The sequence below is a fragment of the Staurois parvus genome, unplaced genomic scaffold (genome assembly GCF_062004578.1).
Source record: "Staurois parvus isolate SC_StPar_1 unplaced genomic scaffold, SC_StPar_1.0 ptg000017l, whole genome shotgun sequence".
Classification (NCBI taxonomy): domain Eukaryota; kingdom Metazoa; phylum Chordata; class Amphibia; order Anura; family Ranidae; genus Staurois; species Staurois parvus.
In genome coordinates, this window is record NW_028317813.1 from 19,036,424 (window position 1) to 19,055,966 (window position 19,543).

The 19,543-nt window shown below is 41.2% G+C and overlaps 1 protein-coding gene across 2 annotated transcripts in view; it reads left to right on the forward strand.

The window, feature by feature from the left end:
• Positions 1–19,543, forward strand: part of LRP1 (LDL receptor related protein 1) — a 441,174-nt gene that overhangs the window by 143,162 nt on the left and 278,469 nt on the right. For both annotated transcript variants that reach the window (XM_089681129.1, XM_089681140.1), the window contains exons 5-6: positions 3,815–3,943; positions 5,048–5,311. In XM_089681129.1, coding sequence (XP_089537255.1) covers positions 3,815–3,943; positions 5,048–5,311 — 393 coding nt within the window. The remainder of the gene's footprint in view (positions 1–3,814; positions 3,944–5,047; positions 5,312–19,543) is intronic.

Sequence of the window (19,543 nt, forward strand, 5' to 3'; positions counted from 1 at the left end):
CTTTACCTATAAATGTTAGTACCCAGTTATATTCTGTGTATCTAGGAAACAATCCAGGCCTTTTTTAAAGCAATCCACTGAGCTGGCCAGAACCAACTCTTGAGGGAGTCTATTCCACATTTTCATAGCTCTCACTGTCAAGAAACCTTTCCATGTTTTGGAGATTAATTAGTTCTATGCCGAGTTCACTATATGAACCACTGATGTATTTATACATGTTGATCATATCCCCCCTTAATCTCCTCTTCTCAAGAGAGAATAATTTCAGTTCCTCTGATCTTTCCTCATAGCTGAGCTCCTCCATGCCTCTTATCAGCTTGGTTGCCCTTTTCTGTACTTTCTCCAGTTCCCCAATGTTCTTTTTGTGAATTGGTGCCCAAAACTGAACTGCGTATTCCAGATGAGGTCTTATTAATGATTTGTACAGGGGTAAAATGATATCTCTCTCTCTGGAGTCTATACCATTATTAAGCTTGTGATCTACCAGATCCTTTTCGACCATTGATTCCCCCAATTGTAACCCCCCCTAGTAATATAGGACTTGTTTTACCTGTGAACAATTAATCCCTCCCCTTAATTAGCAGACTGAAGGAAGACAAGGAAAGGAAGAAAAAAAAATGCTATCTAAAAAGTGACAAAAAAAAGTGATTTAAACAAGTAAAAGCTTTTAGCAAGACCCAAAAATAAAACAATTACAAGCACCAGCAATCACCAGCAGTCAAAAGTAACACTTTTTCACTCTCCACTCAAATTTACTACTCTTTTTAGCTATCAGCCAGCAAAAAATGCCATATTCTCAATGAACTACCAGGGCTCTGATGAGTGCTCTAGTTAGTCATTGATGCTTCCTGTCATTCAGTAACTGCCTGCCCTGAGGTACAGGCAGACCACCACACTGATAGTCTGCAGGAGCTTGAGATTGCATTTGAGATCTGCCGATGGTGGGTGCAATGCTTTACAGGCTCCTAAAAAAATAAAATAAATAAAAAATAAATGCACACTTTTTTACCTTGAAAAGATGTGCATTTATTATTATTTTTTTTAAAAGGTGAACTTATCCTTTTAAATGATGATTTTCATGATGCAGCGCATTTATGTAACTGTTGAAGAGTATAATCTGCTAATAGAGGGCAGCTCTCCACTTAGCTACAGTTTGAGGAGCACATATGGTATGTTGAGACTAGGACTGGGAACATACAAGGACATCCGGGATCCCCCTGGATACATTTTGTTTTTCACAATTTGTTGACAGGAATCACATTAGTGGTAGAAATGGGTAGCAGTTGTATACGTTTATACAGGGGTCTCCTGTTCCTGGGAGCAACAAAGTTTGAAAAACAGTTTGTACCTACTGATGCTAATGAAATATGTATGTGATCTAGATGCATTTCATGTTCAATTCTTGTCTGCGGTTATAGTGCAAAATCACACATGCTGAATGTAGATGATGCAGGGAAAGAAAAGGCAATAGGTAAGAGGTCATGTCTTCAAAGTTGCTTGGTGACCTGAAATATAATAAATATATTGATTTAGTTAGCCTTAAGGCCTCATGCACACTGGCATAATTAGGCATTAAATATGTCAAAAATAATAAATACATAATTTTCCTTCAGCTGGAGAAGTGAATGGCTGTGCTCTCCTGTACTTTGTGTAAATGCTGATACTTTTTCACATCAGCATTTATTCTCACATGAGAGCGAGGTATTTTGCCAAATGTGGAAATGTAACGTTCAGGAAATTTTGACTTGTGTACAGGCAAGTTCCCAGGCATAGATACATTGACGTTTCAACAAGTATAGAGGCGTATATTCATTCACTTCTGCGGCCGACTGTATGTCCCTTCTGCGACTCTCCAGGTGCGGGAATATGTGTTGTGCTTTTTTTTCTCATGCTAGCATATTTTGAGTATTTTTATTTTTATTTTTTTAAAGGATAAGTTCACCTTTGGAAACATGTTACATATTCCACCTGTTTTAGGGCGGAACATGCAACCTGTTCCCACTCCTGTAGCCCCTCTGCGATCTGCTGCCTCTGGGTGACAGCAGTATGGGGAGAAGTTCCCCATACCAGCTTTCACTTTTTGAAAAGCGTTCTGTGAATGTGAAAATTACAAGTACCGACATCCTTTGCAGATGACAGCTTGTAGTTCTCGATGAACTACCACGGTGCTGTTGATTGCTATGGTACTTCATGGATTCTTCTTGTCAGTGTGAAACTGCCTGCCCGTACCAGTCCTGCATGACACCAGCGATTTGCTGATCACTGATGCAATGCTTTCCAGGCTCTAAAAAATTTTCTACCTGCAAAAAAAATATGCATTTTTTATTATTTTTTTCAAAGGTGAACATATCCTTTCATATATTTTGAGCCTATTTTATGCTTAATTACGTGCACGAGGCCTTAAGGCCAGGTTCACATCTGTGCGGGTGGTGCCGGTGCGGATCCGCATGAAAATCTGTGCAGCCACATGACCCGCACAGTGAAATGCGGACCCGCGGGCAGGTGACATTAGTTCTAATGGCACGCCGCCCGCACTGGAAAACGCAACCATATTGGGAATCGAGGATTTCGTGCAGGCTGAGTTTTCGGAAGAAATGCAGGGACTCCTTCCCTGCTTGTCGAAGGGGCACGGGCGTCCATTCAAATGAATGGACTCTCAAGCCCACGCAAAACGCGGCCCGCACAGCCACATATATGTGAACCATACGTAAAGCTTATGTCAAATTATAATATTTCTAGCTTTGAATAAAGATGGAAATGATTAGCACTCTTTATGTTTTCAGTGCTATCTATTACTTTGCTAGAGATTTACCCTCTTGTTCTGTCTTGCAAACAGCTGTTTTACCAGACAGGAAATGAGACAAAATCAACTGCAGGGGCACAGACCAAAATTAAATATCTGCAGGAGTTCTAGCCTTTCTGCACTCTGCCGGGGTGCTAAGCTTTGCCTACTGTATGCAAACTAAGAACAACAGTTTTGTCTGGATATACACCAAAAGGACCCATTGATATTTGATAATTATTGCCATATGCATAAAGTTGCGGTTTAGTCGGCAAACCTCTATGTGCATTCTGCTCTGGTTGATTAATCTTGGGGAAAGAATTGATGAAGCTGGCTTTGTTTCCCTCCCACATGCTGCAACATTTACATAAAGAGACCATCTTTAGCCCTGTGTAAACTCCAACTAGAGCTACTTAGAGCTTTCCCTCACTCACAGTGCAGAACAGAGCTGCAGGAGAGCAAAGGAAATTGTTGCTGGGGAAGGACATTAAAGTGGAACTAAATGCACTGATTTAATGGTTTCACAAAGGCAAGCCTTGAATAATCACTATTACATTTACTAGTGTGTTTTGTTAGTTCTCACCTGAACTGTCAAGCCATCAAATTGCGGGTGTCATAACTGATCATCAACATGGAGCATGCAGCAACATGGCAACTGCAGTTTAAAGAGAGACTAAGATGGCAGCTTCCTTGGCTGTAAAGGATAGGAGGGTTCAGTTCTTTAACTTGAACTTTCTGCTTTGCTCTACCTGGGTGACATAGGTTTACCTTAAATTAGCTCTGCATTTTTGGGTCAGAGCTATTCAGAGAATGGGGAATCTGCATTTAGCTGGCAGGAAAGTCAACTGTACATGAATAGAGGGATAAAATCAGAGTAATTCAAAACGTTGGCCAAGTACCTTGAGTAAGTGTATATACAGCATGTTTGAGTATGACCAGTGTACTATCAATAAACTTACATGTTCACCTTTTTTGATATATGCACGTTGTATCTGTAAGAGCATGTGAAATGTGTAACATTTCTCTTTGCAGACTTTGATGAATGCACTTTGTATGGAACCTGCAGTCAGACATGCCAGAACACTGAAGGATCATATTTTTGTAGATGTGTAGAAGGCTATCTGCTGCAGCCTGACAACAAGTCCTGCAAAGCTAAGAATGGTAATTATGTGCAACGTACTCTTTTTAGTATTATGGTCATTTCAGTTTGGATTTAAAAAAAAATCAAGTAAAATGTTTTGGCTGGAGTTTTACTTTAACCAGTAAATATGTATATATGCACCCCTTTCATTACCCTACACTAGCCTTTTTCGACCTTTTTACACCTGAGGAACTCTTAAAATTTTTTTTTCAGGTATCAGGGAACCCCAACTAACATGAATTATACCTACAGTTCATGGTACATTAGCATGATCACTAAATTGTAGCACTGCTTAAATACATGAATATATAATACAGACTAATTATCATATTTAACACCCTACTCACTCCTACGCTGCACAACAATATTTTTATAAACAAAATCTTGAAATAAATAATAGCAAAAAAAAATATAGACAGTAAAAATTGTGGTGCCCTCTTGCATTGGAGCGCAGTATAAGTAGGGTATCAATTTGCTGTTGCTCAATGCTCAAGGATCCCCTAGAAACCCCTGGAGGTACCCTAGGGTTCCAAAAAACCCTGATTGAAATAGGCTACCCTTCACTTTCACAAACTCGAGTCAGTGCCCATTTCCATTTACTAAATTGTAGCACTGCTTAAATACATGAATATATAATTATCATATTTGACGCCCTACTCACTCTTGCTCTGCACAACAATAATTTTATAAACAAAATCTTAAAATAAAATAAACAATAGCAAAAAAATGTAGACAGTACAAATTGTGGTGCCCTCTTGCATTGGAGCACAGTATATGTAGGGTATCAATTTGCTGTTGCTCAATGCTCGAGGACCCCCTAGAAACCCCTTGAGGTACCCTAGGGCTCCACAAAACCCTGATTGAAATAGGCTACCCTTCACTTTCACATTTCCATTTACCATGTTAAAGGCCTCTCATTAACACCCAGGGGTTCCTTTCCAGGGCTCAGACCTGTACTGTGATGTCTTTCTTTTAATACATTTTAATTTTAATTGAGCTATGTGACAGTCTTATGCAGTACATACAGTAGTGTTAGTGCTTTTTTTTCTGCAAAGTTGATTCAGTCTAGCTTTGATAGGATCTGTTCCTACATTTGCAATTCACTTATATTTTTTTACTTTTAGAACCTGTTGACAGGCCTACAGTCCTTCTTATAGCAAGCACTCAGAACATCCTTGCCACATATTTGAATGGAGCCCCTGTGCCAACTATCAACCCAACCAGCACCAAACAAACTACAGCTATGGATTTTAACTATGCAGAGGAGACTGTATGCTGGATACATATGGGAGACAGCCCTTCTCAGACCACTCTGAACTGCGCCAAGATCCCTAATCTGAAAGGATTTATAGAGGAGAGGACCATTAACATCTCCCTGAGCCTGCACCGTAAGTATGCCTTTAGTTTAATATGTGAACGGCTCTGTGCAATTTTAATACATGCTGTGAAATCTTTCTAGTAGGCCTCTATTTTACTTTGCATTTCAGAGTGACCTTATCTGTGTCTGCTATAGTTTATTCATATTTTTTTCATTAGTATCTAAATTCAACATTACTGAAAAGGCATCTGTGCTTTTCTTGTTAAAAGAGAAGTATGGGAATGTAAAAACAACAAACAGACCTAGGTGGATGCAGCATTGGTGCAATGCTGCGTCTGTCCCCTGCCGCTTCAAAGCCCGAGAACTAAGCAATCAAAGACACTCAGTTTGGTCTTCAAGAAGCAGAAAGTGAGCTCTCTGCTCTGACCTTCTAGCGCTCACTGATGCTCAGGGTTGTACAAGAGGAAGGAGCTGCTGGCTCAGGCTTCCAATGGCATGCTGAGAGGCTGAGCCAGCTTGCCTGTCCAGGCATCTGGGTGGATCCCAATGTTAAAGATGGACTCAGTGATGTCAGTTAACAGTGGACTTTAGCCCGCTGTTGAATGAAAACGGGTCACAGGAGTGCAGAACGAAGGACTTTGGCTTTACTTCTCCTTTAAGAAAAACCAACAGGTTCACATTAATGCCAGCGTCTGAAGGATACTGCTGTGTGTGGTCAAGCTTGTGTCTCACTCCCCTTTCTTTTATGTGACCGCTTAATTTTAAATTCAGCAATTCACAACATGACTTTGCTGAAATGAAAGCAATGCTAAAAAAGCGAACAGCAGCCCAAGTTAGAATAGAAAGTTTTAGCAAAAATCAGCCATTTTTTAAGGGTTAGTCTGCCCACAACTGACATTACAGCTAAAGTTGATGTTTGCATCCAAAGCGGAGTTCCAGCCATTTTTGTGTTTATTAAAAGTCAGCAGCTACACAAAATTGTATCTGCTGACTTTTAATACACACACTTACCTGTCCCAGGGTCGAGCAATGTGCTCACCCACTCCATCCCTTCTCTTCTTCTCTCCACAGCGCCGACATCTCAACTGTGGGCACCAGGCTGTGACAGCTTGCGGCTTCACAGCCGTGTGCCCACTGCGCATGCGTGAGTCACGCTGCGCCTCCTGATTGGTCCGGCAGTCTTCTGGGACAGGAAGGGGGGCATACTTCTGGCTCACTTCGCCGCTGCGAACGGAGCCGGAAGTGGGAGCGGGTACCTGTCAAAACCAGGTACCTGCTTCCCCCCAAAAGGTGCCAAATATGGCAGCGGAGGAGGGGAAGAGGCAAACAAGCGGAACTTACACTTTTGAGTGGAACTCCGCTTTAATACCTTCCCTTGCTCCCCATCATCAATACACAACTACAAAAATGTCTTTTAAAGCACATCTAGAGGAAAAATTTTTTTTTTTGTTTTTAATTTTAGATAGAGTGGAGAGGGATTAGAACATCTGTCAGTTTTTATTGCTGTTTGTGTCCCCGCTAAGGAGAGTCACCCTCTCTATTTGTCCTGTTTACCATTATCATTGAAAGTGAACGTAAATAAAGTCCCAAATTTTGGGTTGTCCCCAGTAAAGTAATATAGGGGAAATCTTCACATGGGAACACTAGTTCTGGTGAACTGGGGGTTGTGACGATCACGGCGTCAGACCCCCAGCCCTTCTCACCAACTCATGACCGAAGGACTAGCCAATCTAAAACTGTGTTGTCACGTGCGTAACAATGCCACGCTCAGCTGCACCCTGCACAAAGATTTTCCAGCTAATGGACCACAATCTATGTACCTGCAGCCTGAGAGCGATTGTTACTGGGTCTGGTTAATTACACAATTAACTCTTCACACTGCCACTTCCACCTTTTTGTACAGAGAAGGAGGAATCTCGCCAATATTAGCAATAACACTATGATGTTTGAATAATCGTCTGTATACCACTGTCACCGCAGACAGATGTATATAGAGGGTTACAAACTCACAGTAGCACTCTTCAGAGACAGGGATTCTTAGTTTGCATTAAAGAGCTTTAGAAACAGTTCAACACTTTTTAGATAATAGGATTTATTACTAAAAAGGTCAACAGGGTGCAATAAAAATATTTACAAAGATGTAGTGTGTGTGTATATATATATATATATATATATATATATATACACACACACAAATACAGAGAGCAATAACACAAGAGGGAGATAACAAAAAAAAATTTAGAGAGGTAGAAAACTTGCCATCAGCCTTGGTTTAAGCAGATTCAAGCTGAGCAAAAGGATGCCTTTTCTCCCAAGGTTGGTACCTGGTGTTAAAAGGGAGATCTCTTCAACTTCTCTCAGGTCTGACAGCCTATTTTGTAGTAACTCAGCAGGGTGTCTCCTTAAAGCAGAGAACCAATCGCCTCATTTGGGGAGGGGTGTTTTAGGCGGGGAACTTAGGCTATGACCAAATCCCTCCCAAGTTATACCATGGTCAATAACCTTCCCTAGGTACATGTAGCAGCCCAGCCACTAGTAAATTAATATGCAGAATGATATCCTGAATGTCCAGACATCAAATATGCCATACCTTACTATTTCAACTAGAACTATTTGGCTTTCTGCTCTCCTGTAGACTTTAACTAGGGGTGTAAGATATCAGGCGACTCACATTAAACTGAGCTATCCGAATATATGCTTTGTTTCATTGTAATTATTTCCTATCTTAAGATATGAAATTATATGGAAAAGTGGGTTTTAAATGTGATGTCTGTTTCACGGGTATCTCGGAATCTCTTTCATGTTCAGTGAAGGACTGGTTTATAGCTTTACGATCACTTTCAAGCAAGAGTCTCACAGACATACTGGGCCCAGGCTAATTGGGGTTTATAACCATGCAGCTATCCTGCTGTGCCTGATGTCTGTGATCTCAGCATACATACAGACCACATTCCTGAGGGAGGGGGATTGGAGGGAGAGAGAATGATACAAGATGGAGGATCTGTAGCAAGATGGATGACCGCGTCCATCTCTGTATATACATTTGCTACAGGGGTCTCTGAGGAATTCCTAGAAACTGCAGAAATGTCCTCACTTCCTGTTTGGGTATGGAACAGGAAGTGAAGGGAAATCTCAGCAATGAGGCACAGATGGCAAACAAAAAAAAAAGATGACCCTTTGTTGCTCTTTCCAAAATGGGAAAAAAAAAAAGAAAAGAAAATTGCCTATCGGTCTACTTTACCCATGTACTGGTTTTAAGCAAATTTTCATTTTTGCAGCCAAATCAACATACACCTACATTTTATTTGGCTTATATATGACCTATTTTCTTGGCTTTGGAGCAATTTTTTTATTTTAATTTTTTTCTGGCAATGGAAAAACTCAGCATTCATTACAAACCAAGTGGCTCTTAGCAATCACGTTAAACTTTCAACATTTATTATAATACTTTATGCATATGAAAAAATGGGGCTTTTAAAGTTGTAAACTCGTTGAAAAAAAAAAAAAGTTTCCTGCTGCAAGGTAATATCATAATGTGCTATTATGCATTGCATACTAGTACATTATGAAAGACTTGCCTTAGGAAGAAGCCCTCCAGCAGTGCGCTGTCACAGTTGCAGAAGGCTTCCATCTTTACCCGGTCTTCTTCTTGGGTTTGTGGGCTGCGACTGCTTGAATGGTAGAGCCGCTGATGACATCACTCCTGGGCATGCCGTTTCTTCAGAGCAGCCCTGCTAGTATTGTCACCAGCTGCTGCTTCCTAGAATATCTCCTAAATGGTGAACTTTTAGGAAAGATTCATTTTATCTACAGGGAAGCTTTATTATAAGCTTACCTGTAGGTAAAAATGTACAAAGTGACTTTACTGCCACCAAAGCATTCTGAAATGTGCTGCAAATGTTTAAAGTGACACTGACAGTACAGGATCACTTGTATTCAAAACCCCACCATGTGCAGTGATTCCTCCTACCACCAGTTCATACAGTGGGGAGAAGTGAAGCATCAGCATTTCAAGATGTGGCCCACCACAAAGGTCATTTTATTACCTCTTCTTTCAGCAGGTTTAGTTTTTGAGTAAGAATGATACCATGTGCCAACAGGGTCACCTAATGTGATATTAAAGGTAGATTTTTTTTTCTTCTTAAAATAAACCAGTCATACTTACCTGCTCTGTGCAGTGGTTTTGCACAGAGTAGCCCTTGATCCTCTTCTTCTCGGGTCCCCCGCTGACACTCCTGGCCCCTTCTTGCTGCCGAGTGCCGCTATTGTAAGCAGCTTGCTATGAGGGCACCCAAGCAGGCTCGCTCCCGAGCCACTACTCTTTGTGTCCACTCACACATGGAGCGCACCTTGACCTCACCCCCCCGCTCCCTCCTCATTGGCACACTGGCTGTTATTGGCAGTATTGGGAGCCAATAACTCCAGTATGGAGGAAGAGACCCGGGAGAGCCAAGGCTCACGTGCACATTGCTGGATCGAGATAGGGTTCAGGTAAGTATCAGGGGGCTGCTGCATATAAAACATTTTTTACCTTCATGCATTAGTGTGCATGAAGGTACAAAACATTGAGCCTTTACAACCACTTTAAAGCTCTAAGCAGTTTGATACAAAGTACCTGAATAAATGTAGAGATCCTTTTACTTCTCACATGTGAAAAAAAACATCATTGTAGACAGTCATTGTTCTAAGTGTATAAGAAAATGTCTCTTTTTTAAAAAAAATAAAGTTATTTTGTATATATTTGATTTTGCTTAATTCCAAACTGTTCATTTCTTGGTTATATTGATAGAGCTATTCATTTAAGTTCTTCTAACTTGCAGTTTTCTGGGACTTTATATTATATTTATGTTAAGCCTTGCTGTTGGCCAAGGTACTTACTGCAAATTTACACTTACCATTTGTATGTATTTGACCATTTCAGTTGTTTGATTTTTGTGACAGTTGTGTCTCAGCACGCACGTTTTTTTGTGACCTAATAATACTCTAGTATATAGGAATCATTCCTTAAAGCAGAACTCCAGGCAAAAGCTTCTTTACATGTCCTTGTTGCTGATTTCCTACCTTCACTGGATATGTCATCCGTCTTCTGATTCACTCAATAGTTGCGCTAAAATATTTTAAAATTAATTTTCAAATCAAACCGTTAATTCTCTTTGGTTTCCTCTTTGTATGACCAGTAGCTGTTGTGAGAGGAGTCACTTTGGGTGGGGGGCTCATGGAACCCAGCTCACTTTAGAGAGGTGGGGAGACCCCTGCCTCGGCTCCCCATATCCCTATTATGTGTAAGTCACCCTGTGCCTGTCCTAATGTTGTGTAGACATGTCTGGGAGATAGGTGGGGTGGGGGTTGTGGATTGTTTGGTGTTGTGTGGTTGCATCCCATTGTTCTATTGTTTGTCTTGCTTGGGAGCAAACTATTATGGGATGTATGTGTTTCTGTATTAGCTTAGTGGGGGGGTGTCTCCAACAGCCCTCTCTCCTGATGGGACTGTCTGCTGGAGTGAAGTTTGAATACCTGTGTATCTGTGGTTACTAAATGTAGATTGCCCCTCCCTGTGACATTATGCAGGGAGTGGGGATTTGTCCCTTGAGTGTCTATATCTTGTATCTGTGTTCAAATAAACTAGTCTACTTTCTGGCTTACTTCAAGTCTGTGGTGTCTGTTGTTGGTGTTCGGACGGGGAAGCAGTATTCTAGCGGAAGTACTCAGTGCAGGCTGGGGCGGTTCCGTTACAGCTGTTATGCCTCCTATTCCCCCAACCACTGGTCCTGGCACATCCCTTCTATAGTTCTTTCTCCAGGAAGCAGTGATGTAATTTAGCCCCACTTGCAGTGTTGGGTGGACTGAGACTCTCAGTCACATTCAACTTGTACAGGCCTGGTGTATCTGCCTATATTCACTACAATTCCCTGTGGTTGATGGGAACTGTAGTTTCCTTTTGCTACAGAGAGAGAGGGGGATGTAATTCATGCTGTTACGCCTTCCTCCTTGGGAAAGCAGATGCTGTTATCTTTTGATTTATAGAGATGTGTTCATGAAAATACAATTACACTTTTCTCTTAAATGGTAAGGATTTTCAAAATTGTATTAACTGTTTAATGTTTTGTGTAGGGGGTGTACTAATGGGTGATTTTTTTTTTGCATATCCAGGAGTTCTTTCATTTTGTGGAATTGGCTGTGGAGTAAGCATATAGAAGAATGGAAGGCATAACTGAAATTATGAAATATTGTTAATTGTGTGCAATGAGCTAGATTTTAAATTAGAATGGCTAGTATGCCTTCCTAAACCAAAAGGTATTTTACATGTTATCAATTTCAACACAAATCCAAATCCTTTTCAGTATGCTTAGTTCACTAAGCTGTACTGATTGTTATTTGCCATTGATTACTGTTATTTTCAGCAGTGAGAACCAATAACAGTTGTCACGTTAAAGAATACATTCATACAGCTTAGTGAGTTTATCCTTTTTCTGTAATTACAATTCTATAATTATGTTGTATCTGTGCTGTACTCCAGAACCACTGTTGTTCGGCACAGGCACAACCTTTCCTAAACAGAGTCACTTGTATCCACTTGCATACAACGTTTACAGACATATTTGGTTCTCCACAGTGCAAAATATGAAACACAATGCATAATATATCTTCTGCAGAAGGTATCACTTCCAAAAACATGCATTTACTCCTCATTTTTGTGTAGTGGGCAGAAAAATGTAAAAACATAGAATAGTTTCCCTGTTTTTACATTCTGATTGGATAAATTTTTAAATTGATGATTAGGCCTTAAAGTAACTACAATTTACTGGTAAAAGCATACAGAGGTAAATCTAATATAGGATAAATATGGAGAGTCCTTTACAGTGCTTACTACCCAAGTAGCAGGTGATAGTGGAAATGATTATTCAAAAGCTACTAGTACACATGCACTCTTTATCACATACATGTGAATTCCAAAGCAAGCACCTTTTACGTTTGTGAAATTCTAGGGACAGCTTCTGAACAGAAACTCAAAAAGATGAAATATATGGTGCAGTGTGATAGAAAAGCTAACGATCAATGAAAAGCAATTCCTTGCATATATCGATTTCATACCTTACTACAGCTAGCAGATGCCCAGCGAGGTTCAAACAAACAATATTCCACTCTTGATAGAAGCACTTATAATTCATCCAAGATATGTTCAGGTCTACCTACCAAGTGTTGTTGACCTAATATAATTGAATACAGGTTATTACAGGCTATTAAATGTGTCCAGCCTGGGTAGAAATAGCCATAATAGCTTTAGCTGGTCAATACCCAATGTACCTAGTAAATGGGCAGCATTAAGCATCCTTGGATTTCAAGATTGGGGTCTTCCATCTGTCCTATTTGTAAGTGGTCTGGCTTCTAGCCTCCTTCACTTGTTGGTACATCATCTATCTAGTCTAGTGCCTCAGTGCTAAAAGTCAGGGAAATTGGATACTTTCCTAGGAAAATGTTACATTAATAAATCGTTTAAAACCTTAAAGCAGAACTCCAGGAAATAAAAATGTTCAGTTTTATGCCATGTACAAACAAGTTGCCTATATTGATACTTATCCTAGGTCCGGTCCTGTGTAAGAAAAACTAAAATCGTAGTTTTATTCGGGGTATGAATGAAACTAAAATTCTCACCTTACATAGCAGCCATCTTTCTTCGATATTTCATTTTTCATTTCTGACCTCCCTCCAATGTTGAGTAAATGTAGTTTCACTTATCATTGGTGCTTTGAAGGCTCTGAATGGTAATAATTTTTAAAAATTGGGAACTTTCCTATACAAGCTGTACAAAAAGATTGCAACCACCCTAATTTATATCTAGTCCTTGCAGTAAGGTGCACGTGGAAGGGCTTTGTACATCGCAAACAAACATACTTTTCCCAACACATTTACCAGCTAGCCTTAAAAAGAAACAAAAAACTAATTGACCATGTCCAAAGATTCATAGTAAAAACAGAAGGTTTAGTTGCACACACTTGAAAATATATGTGAAAATTTCAGTCTCACCAAGGCTCCACTGTATACTGAGAAAAAATAGTTTTGTGCTGTCATGAAAACATCTAATTCAATATATAGTGTATAAAATAGTATATAGTGTATAGCAGAGTCCTATAAATGAAATATCTACGAAAGTCCACCAAAAGCGTGCAAAATCTTCATGTAGCAGCTGTGCACGAACCACCAAGTGATTATAATACCGCTTACCAAATCCTTAGACCCCATAACTCAAGAGGTCTAAATCCGCATTTAAAAGATGGATGGCTCACTCCAGCTATTTTCCTCTCACACCTCCCCAAGCTTCAAAATTCACTCTCTCTTGAATGGCATGCCCCAAAAGTGGTCACTGGATCACTTCTCATATACCGATCTTAGCAGCAAAAACACTTACCAATGAAAGAGCAAGGAAATCCAATAGTGAACTACCATTTAAAAACATTTATTAATAAACCAAGTGGGTACTCAGAAAACAGTATGACAAGCATATTACACAGTACCATCGACTTTCCAGCAGCTGTGACAATGTCACCGCCAAACTCTGTCCTACGCATGCTTCGTCCGATGGGACATCTTTCAAGGGGCAACAGAGTCCTCTGTATACTGTTGTCCCAACTCTATATCTGAGAGTCTTCAAGTTAAAGCTTATATACCAGTGGATAAATATATTTCTTTCTTCGATTTTTGTTTTTTTTTATTTTTCATATTTGTCCCCCTCCAATGTTGATTAAATAAGGTTTCCCTCATCCTTGGGGTTTTGAAGGCTCTTAAAGCTAATAATTATTTAAAATTGGGAACTTTCCTACATATTATTTTTTGGTTTTGAACAAGTAGTTATTGGATATCTTCCATTAATAATGGGCCAATGTCTTTCTAATATTCTTTGTATTTTTCTATATTGCGCCCCAAATGTTATAACAACACACTACATATCCTCTCATCTTATTTCCCTCCAATGAGTTCTGATCCCTCGCTTTGACAGCTAGTGGGGGATCTCTCCCCTCCCCTGCTAGCTGTCAAAATGTACAGAACCGTGGCTGTGCGGCGCTCTGCCCACCCGGCCACATCACTCTTCTGTGAATGAGAAGCCTTAACGGCTGTTGGCTTCCAGTTCTCAGTGAACGAACACGGCGCTGTGTATAGGGTTGCCACCTCATCCCTTTAAAGCCAAACGCATATACATTTCACAGGTTCTGAGGTTAATTTAATGTGGATAAGGCACTAGGTGAGTTTAATTACCACCTTAATCAGCCACAGAACCTGGGTAATTAATATGTGTTTAGTTTTAAAGGGATGAGGTGGCAACCCTAGCTGTGAAGTGCCATGGCAGTTCATTGAATCTTCCTGTCAGTATATCTGCTTGTTTGTACATCCTGTATGGCAAGCAGAAATATTAACATCTGCAGAATACCTGCATGGCAACAGCGGTCTACTGACCGTTGGTGCAATGCTTTACAGGCACCTGCAGCAAAAAATAATAAATGCACATTTTATTATCTGCAAACAAATGTGCATTTATTATTTTTTACCAAAAGGTCCCAAAAATGGTTTACAGTACATTAGATATTTCTACCATAAACCTATGCAGATGTATTCTTGAAGGAATGGCAAATAGAAAAAGCTTGCTCTCATTTTTTTTCATTACCCTCCAAGGGAGCTGATTCACATTTCTGGTAGGATCGCTGACCAAGGATGAAACAGAACACTTCATTCTGCAGTCAACAACGTTGTGGGCTTCTGTGTCTCTGTGAATTGACCATTTATTAGTTTCCAGTATGGAACTCTAGTTACATCCTGTAAAGATCATAAAAGTAAATAAAAAAGTGCAGCTGTGCTCTAATCTGTATAGAGGTGAAACATTTTAGTGTACACATCAGTATTAGGTTTATTTAATGTACTTGGCAAAAATGTGGCCTCTTTGATGAATGGAGAGCTTCATATTTAATGCATTAAATTAAATCACATGATATCCATATCATACCATAGCACTTGAAATTAATATCAGATTCTACAAGGAATAAGGGTTGTCCTGCAGATGAAATGATAGATCTAGGATTAAAGTATGCAAAATCTAACAGTACACTTCTCGTATTAGCTCCCTCTGGGTCTGTTTAATATACCATTGGACGTATGTTGTTATTTCTGTTTGAGAAGTACAAAAAAATACCTGTTGATTTTTCCAGAAATCTTTTGAGCTGGTAACTTCCTGTGCTTTCTGTCTGTGCTGCAGTGTTGTCAGTTATTATTGTTCCCAGTTCTCTCTGTCAGTTGCAGAACATTCCCCCACTATGTTATGGAGATGAGGAAATAGGGAGGTGTTCTGTAATTCCAAAACACCTCCTGTCCACTTCTCCATAGATACAGTACGGTGGCTGAACATCGTCACTTTAGGATAGGAAGTGTGCTACTGACAGGATCACCAGTTGAAATTACCATATTCTCCGGCGTATAAGACGACTTTATAACCCATGAGCAATAGTGGTGTGACCCTCCTGCGCTCCAAATGTGTGTTTAAAACAAACTAAATTAATATATGAACCCCAAACAGCTGCTAGCATTAAATCATATACCAGTGATCAAGTAAATATAAACCATATAAATGCTGCGCTACATTCAAACTTATTTAAGTGAATGTGGAATCCAATAACTCAAATCAAAATAGTGACAATAATAATGAAAATAAATAATATGTGCTTAATGATAACAAAATTACCAAATAAACCACCCAAACTGATGAAAAAGCACAAACTTAAATCTATACGTATGTGCATGAGAAATACACATACATATATTACATCACACGTGCACAATGTGAAGTGAAATGATGACTAAATAATAAACGCAAACTCAAAGTCCAATAATGAAATGTTGAAGGTGAACAAAACTGTAAACGGTGTTTCCAATAATACTGTAAGGTGATCACAAGTGAAACAAATCGTGCAGATATCTGGGTGTAGATAGAGCTTATGAATCCAACCACCTTCTGGATTAGCCTCTCGCCTCATCACTTCGACCCTTGCGGGTCAAAGAGCAGTAATGGATCCCTCTCACAGATCCTCCAGGCACCACAGCACTCCAAAACCACTTTTCAGGATTTAGTATTCCCACTCAGGCTCTTCTCCAAGTATAGGTAAAATATCAATTTCTCAGAACAAAAAAGAGGAATCCTCCCATAGTGTAGTATGTTTATTATACCATAGGAAAATAAAATCTTTGGTAAAATTGCACTTACGTAGCAGCCAGTCCACATTAGCCTAATGTGGACTGGCTGCTACGTAAGTGCAATTTTACCAAAGATTTTATGTTCCTATGGTATAATAAACATACTACACTATGGGAGGATTCCTCTTTTTTGTTCTGAGAAATTGACATTTTACCTATACTTGGAGAAGAGCCTGAGTGGGAATACTAAATCCTGAAAAGTGGTTTTGGAGTGCTGTGGTGCCTGGAGGATCTGTGAGAGGGATCCATTACTGCTCTTTGACCCGCAAGGGTCGAAGTGATGAGGCGAGAGGCTAATCCAGAAGGTGGTTGGATTCATAAGCTCTATCTACACCCAGATATCTGCACGATTTGTTTCACTTGTGATCACCTTACAGTATTATTGGAAACACCGTTTACAGTTTTGTTCACCTTCAACATTTCATTATTGGACTTTGAGTTTGCGTTTATTATTTAGTCATCATTTCACTTCACATTGTGCACGTGTGATGTAATATATGTATGTGTATTTCTCATGCACATACGTATAGATTTAAGTTTGTGCTTTTTCATCAGTTTGGGTGGTTTATTTGGTAATTTTGTTATCATTAAGCACATATTATTTATTTTCATTATTATTGTCACTATTTTGATTTGAGTTATTGGATTCCACATTCACTTAAATAAGTTTGAATGTAGCGCAGCATTTATATGGTTTATATTTATAACCCATGAAAATCTTCTGAAAAGTCGGGGGTCGTCTTATGCGCCGGTGTCAGGGCAGCACTGTTTTGGGGGGGGGGGCGGTGCCGTCCCCTCCCCCCCCTTCCAATGGAAGGGACACTAAGTACAAGGGTGGGCAGGGGGCTGCTGTTTCTTACCTGGTTCCGGTCCCACGACGATCCAGTCCAGGAAGCGCGGCTGCTCCTTCATTCAGTTCGGCCGCTCGATGTTCGCGTGGCCACTGGGCTCCGCCTCCTCACCGGTGATTGGGCGCCAGAACTGTAGCTCAGGAAAGGCACACAGGGGGCCAATCACCAGCGAAGAGGCGGAGCCGAGCGGCCCCGCGAAAATCGAGTGAGGGAGCTGCCGGTAAGTGTGCAGCAGCACCATGCTGGAACACTATTGGCACTATTCCCCCCCCCACTGACACCAACGATGGGGCACTATTCCTCCCCCACTGACACCAACGATGGGGCACTATTCCTCCCCCACTGACACCAACGATGGGGCACTATTCCTCCCCCACTGACACCAACGATGGGGCACTATTCCTCCCCCACTGACACCAACGATGGGGCACTATTCCTACCCCCACTGACACCAACGATGGGGCACTATTCCTACCCCCACTGACACCAACGATGGGGCACTATTCCTACCCCCACTGACACCAACGATGGGGCACTATTCCTACCCCCACTGACACCAACGATGGGGCACTATTCCTACCCCCACTGACACCAACGATGGGGCACTATTCCTACCCCCACTGACACCAACGATGGGGCACTATTCCTACCCCCACTGACACCAACGATGGGGCACTATTCCTACCCCCACTGACACCAACGATGGGGCACTATTCCTACCCCCACTGACACCAACGATGGGGCACTATTCCTACCCCCACTGACACCAACGATGGGGCACTATTCCTACCCCCACTGACACCAACGATGGGGCACTATTCCTACCCCCACTGACACCAACGATGGGGCACTATTCCTACCCCCACTGACACCAACGATGGGGCACTATTCCTACCCCCACTGACACCAACGATGGGGCACTATTCCTACCCCCACTGACACCAACGATGGGGCACTATTCCTACCCCCACTGACACCAACGATGGGGCACTATTCCTACCCCCACTGACACCAACGATGGGGCACTATTCTTCCCCCCCCCCCACTGACACCAACGATGGGGCACTATTCCCCCCCCCACTGACACCGACGATGGGGCACTATTCCTCCCCCCCCCCCACTGACACCAGTGATGGAACGCTATTCTTTCCCCCACTGATACCAATGATGGGGCACTATTCCTGCCACTGATACCAATGATGGGGCACGATTCCTGCCACTGATACCAATGATGGGGCACGATTCCTGCCACTGACACCAATGATGGGGTGCTAGTCCTCCCACTGACACCAATGATGGGGTGCTAGTCCTCCCACTGACACCAATGATGGGGTGCTATTCCTCCCACTGACACCAATGATGGGGTGCTATTCCTCCCACTGACACCAATGATGGGTGCTATTCCTCCCACTGACACCAATGATGGGACGCTATTCCTCCCACTGACACCAATGATGGGACGCTATTCCTCCCACTGACACCAATGATGGGATGCTATTCCTCCCACTGACACCAATGATGGGACGCTATTCCTCACACACTGACACTAATGATGGGGCACCATCAGTGGTGTCAGTGGGAGGAATAGTGTCCCATCATTGGTATCAGTGGGATGAATAGTGCCCCATCATTGGTGTCAGAGCGAGGAATCGTGCCCCATCATTGGTGTCAGTGGGAGGAATAGCACCCCATCATTGGAATACCATACTGAAATACCATACCATGTTGAAATCAAATCTGATGTTTTTTAATTTTTATTTGGTGTGCATTGGAAGAGGGGTAGTCTTATACGGCAAGTATAGCTCAAACGCTATATTTTAACAGGAAAAGTAGGGGGTCGTCTTATACGCCCAGTCGTCTTATACGCCGGAAAATACGGTAACTTGTAATTTTTACAAGGGGTTCTGACAGGATCAATAGGTATATTTCTGTACTTGCGTAAAATGTACTGAAAAAGAAACCGATGTAGCCGCCATATTTAGGGACTGCTAAATTACAACATATTACATTTTTGGTCATCAGTTTAGATACACTTTCAAGTCTAAACCCATGCTTATAAAGCTGTGAAACTATGACACAGGGGAGCCTCAGAAGTACAAGCCAGGTCTTTTGATAGGCATCATATATGGAAATGTCAAAAAAGACCAAATGGTCCATCAATTCTGCCTGTTTTTTTTTTTTTGTAACTTTTTTTGTCTGCGTATAGATCTGTTTTT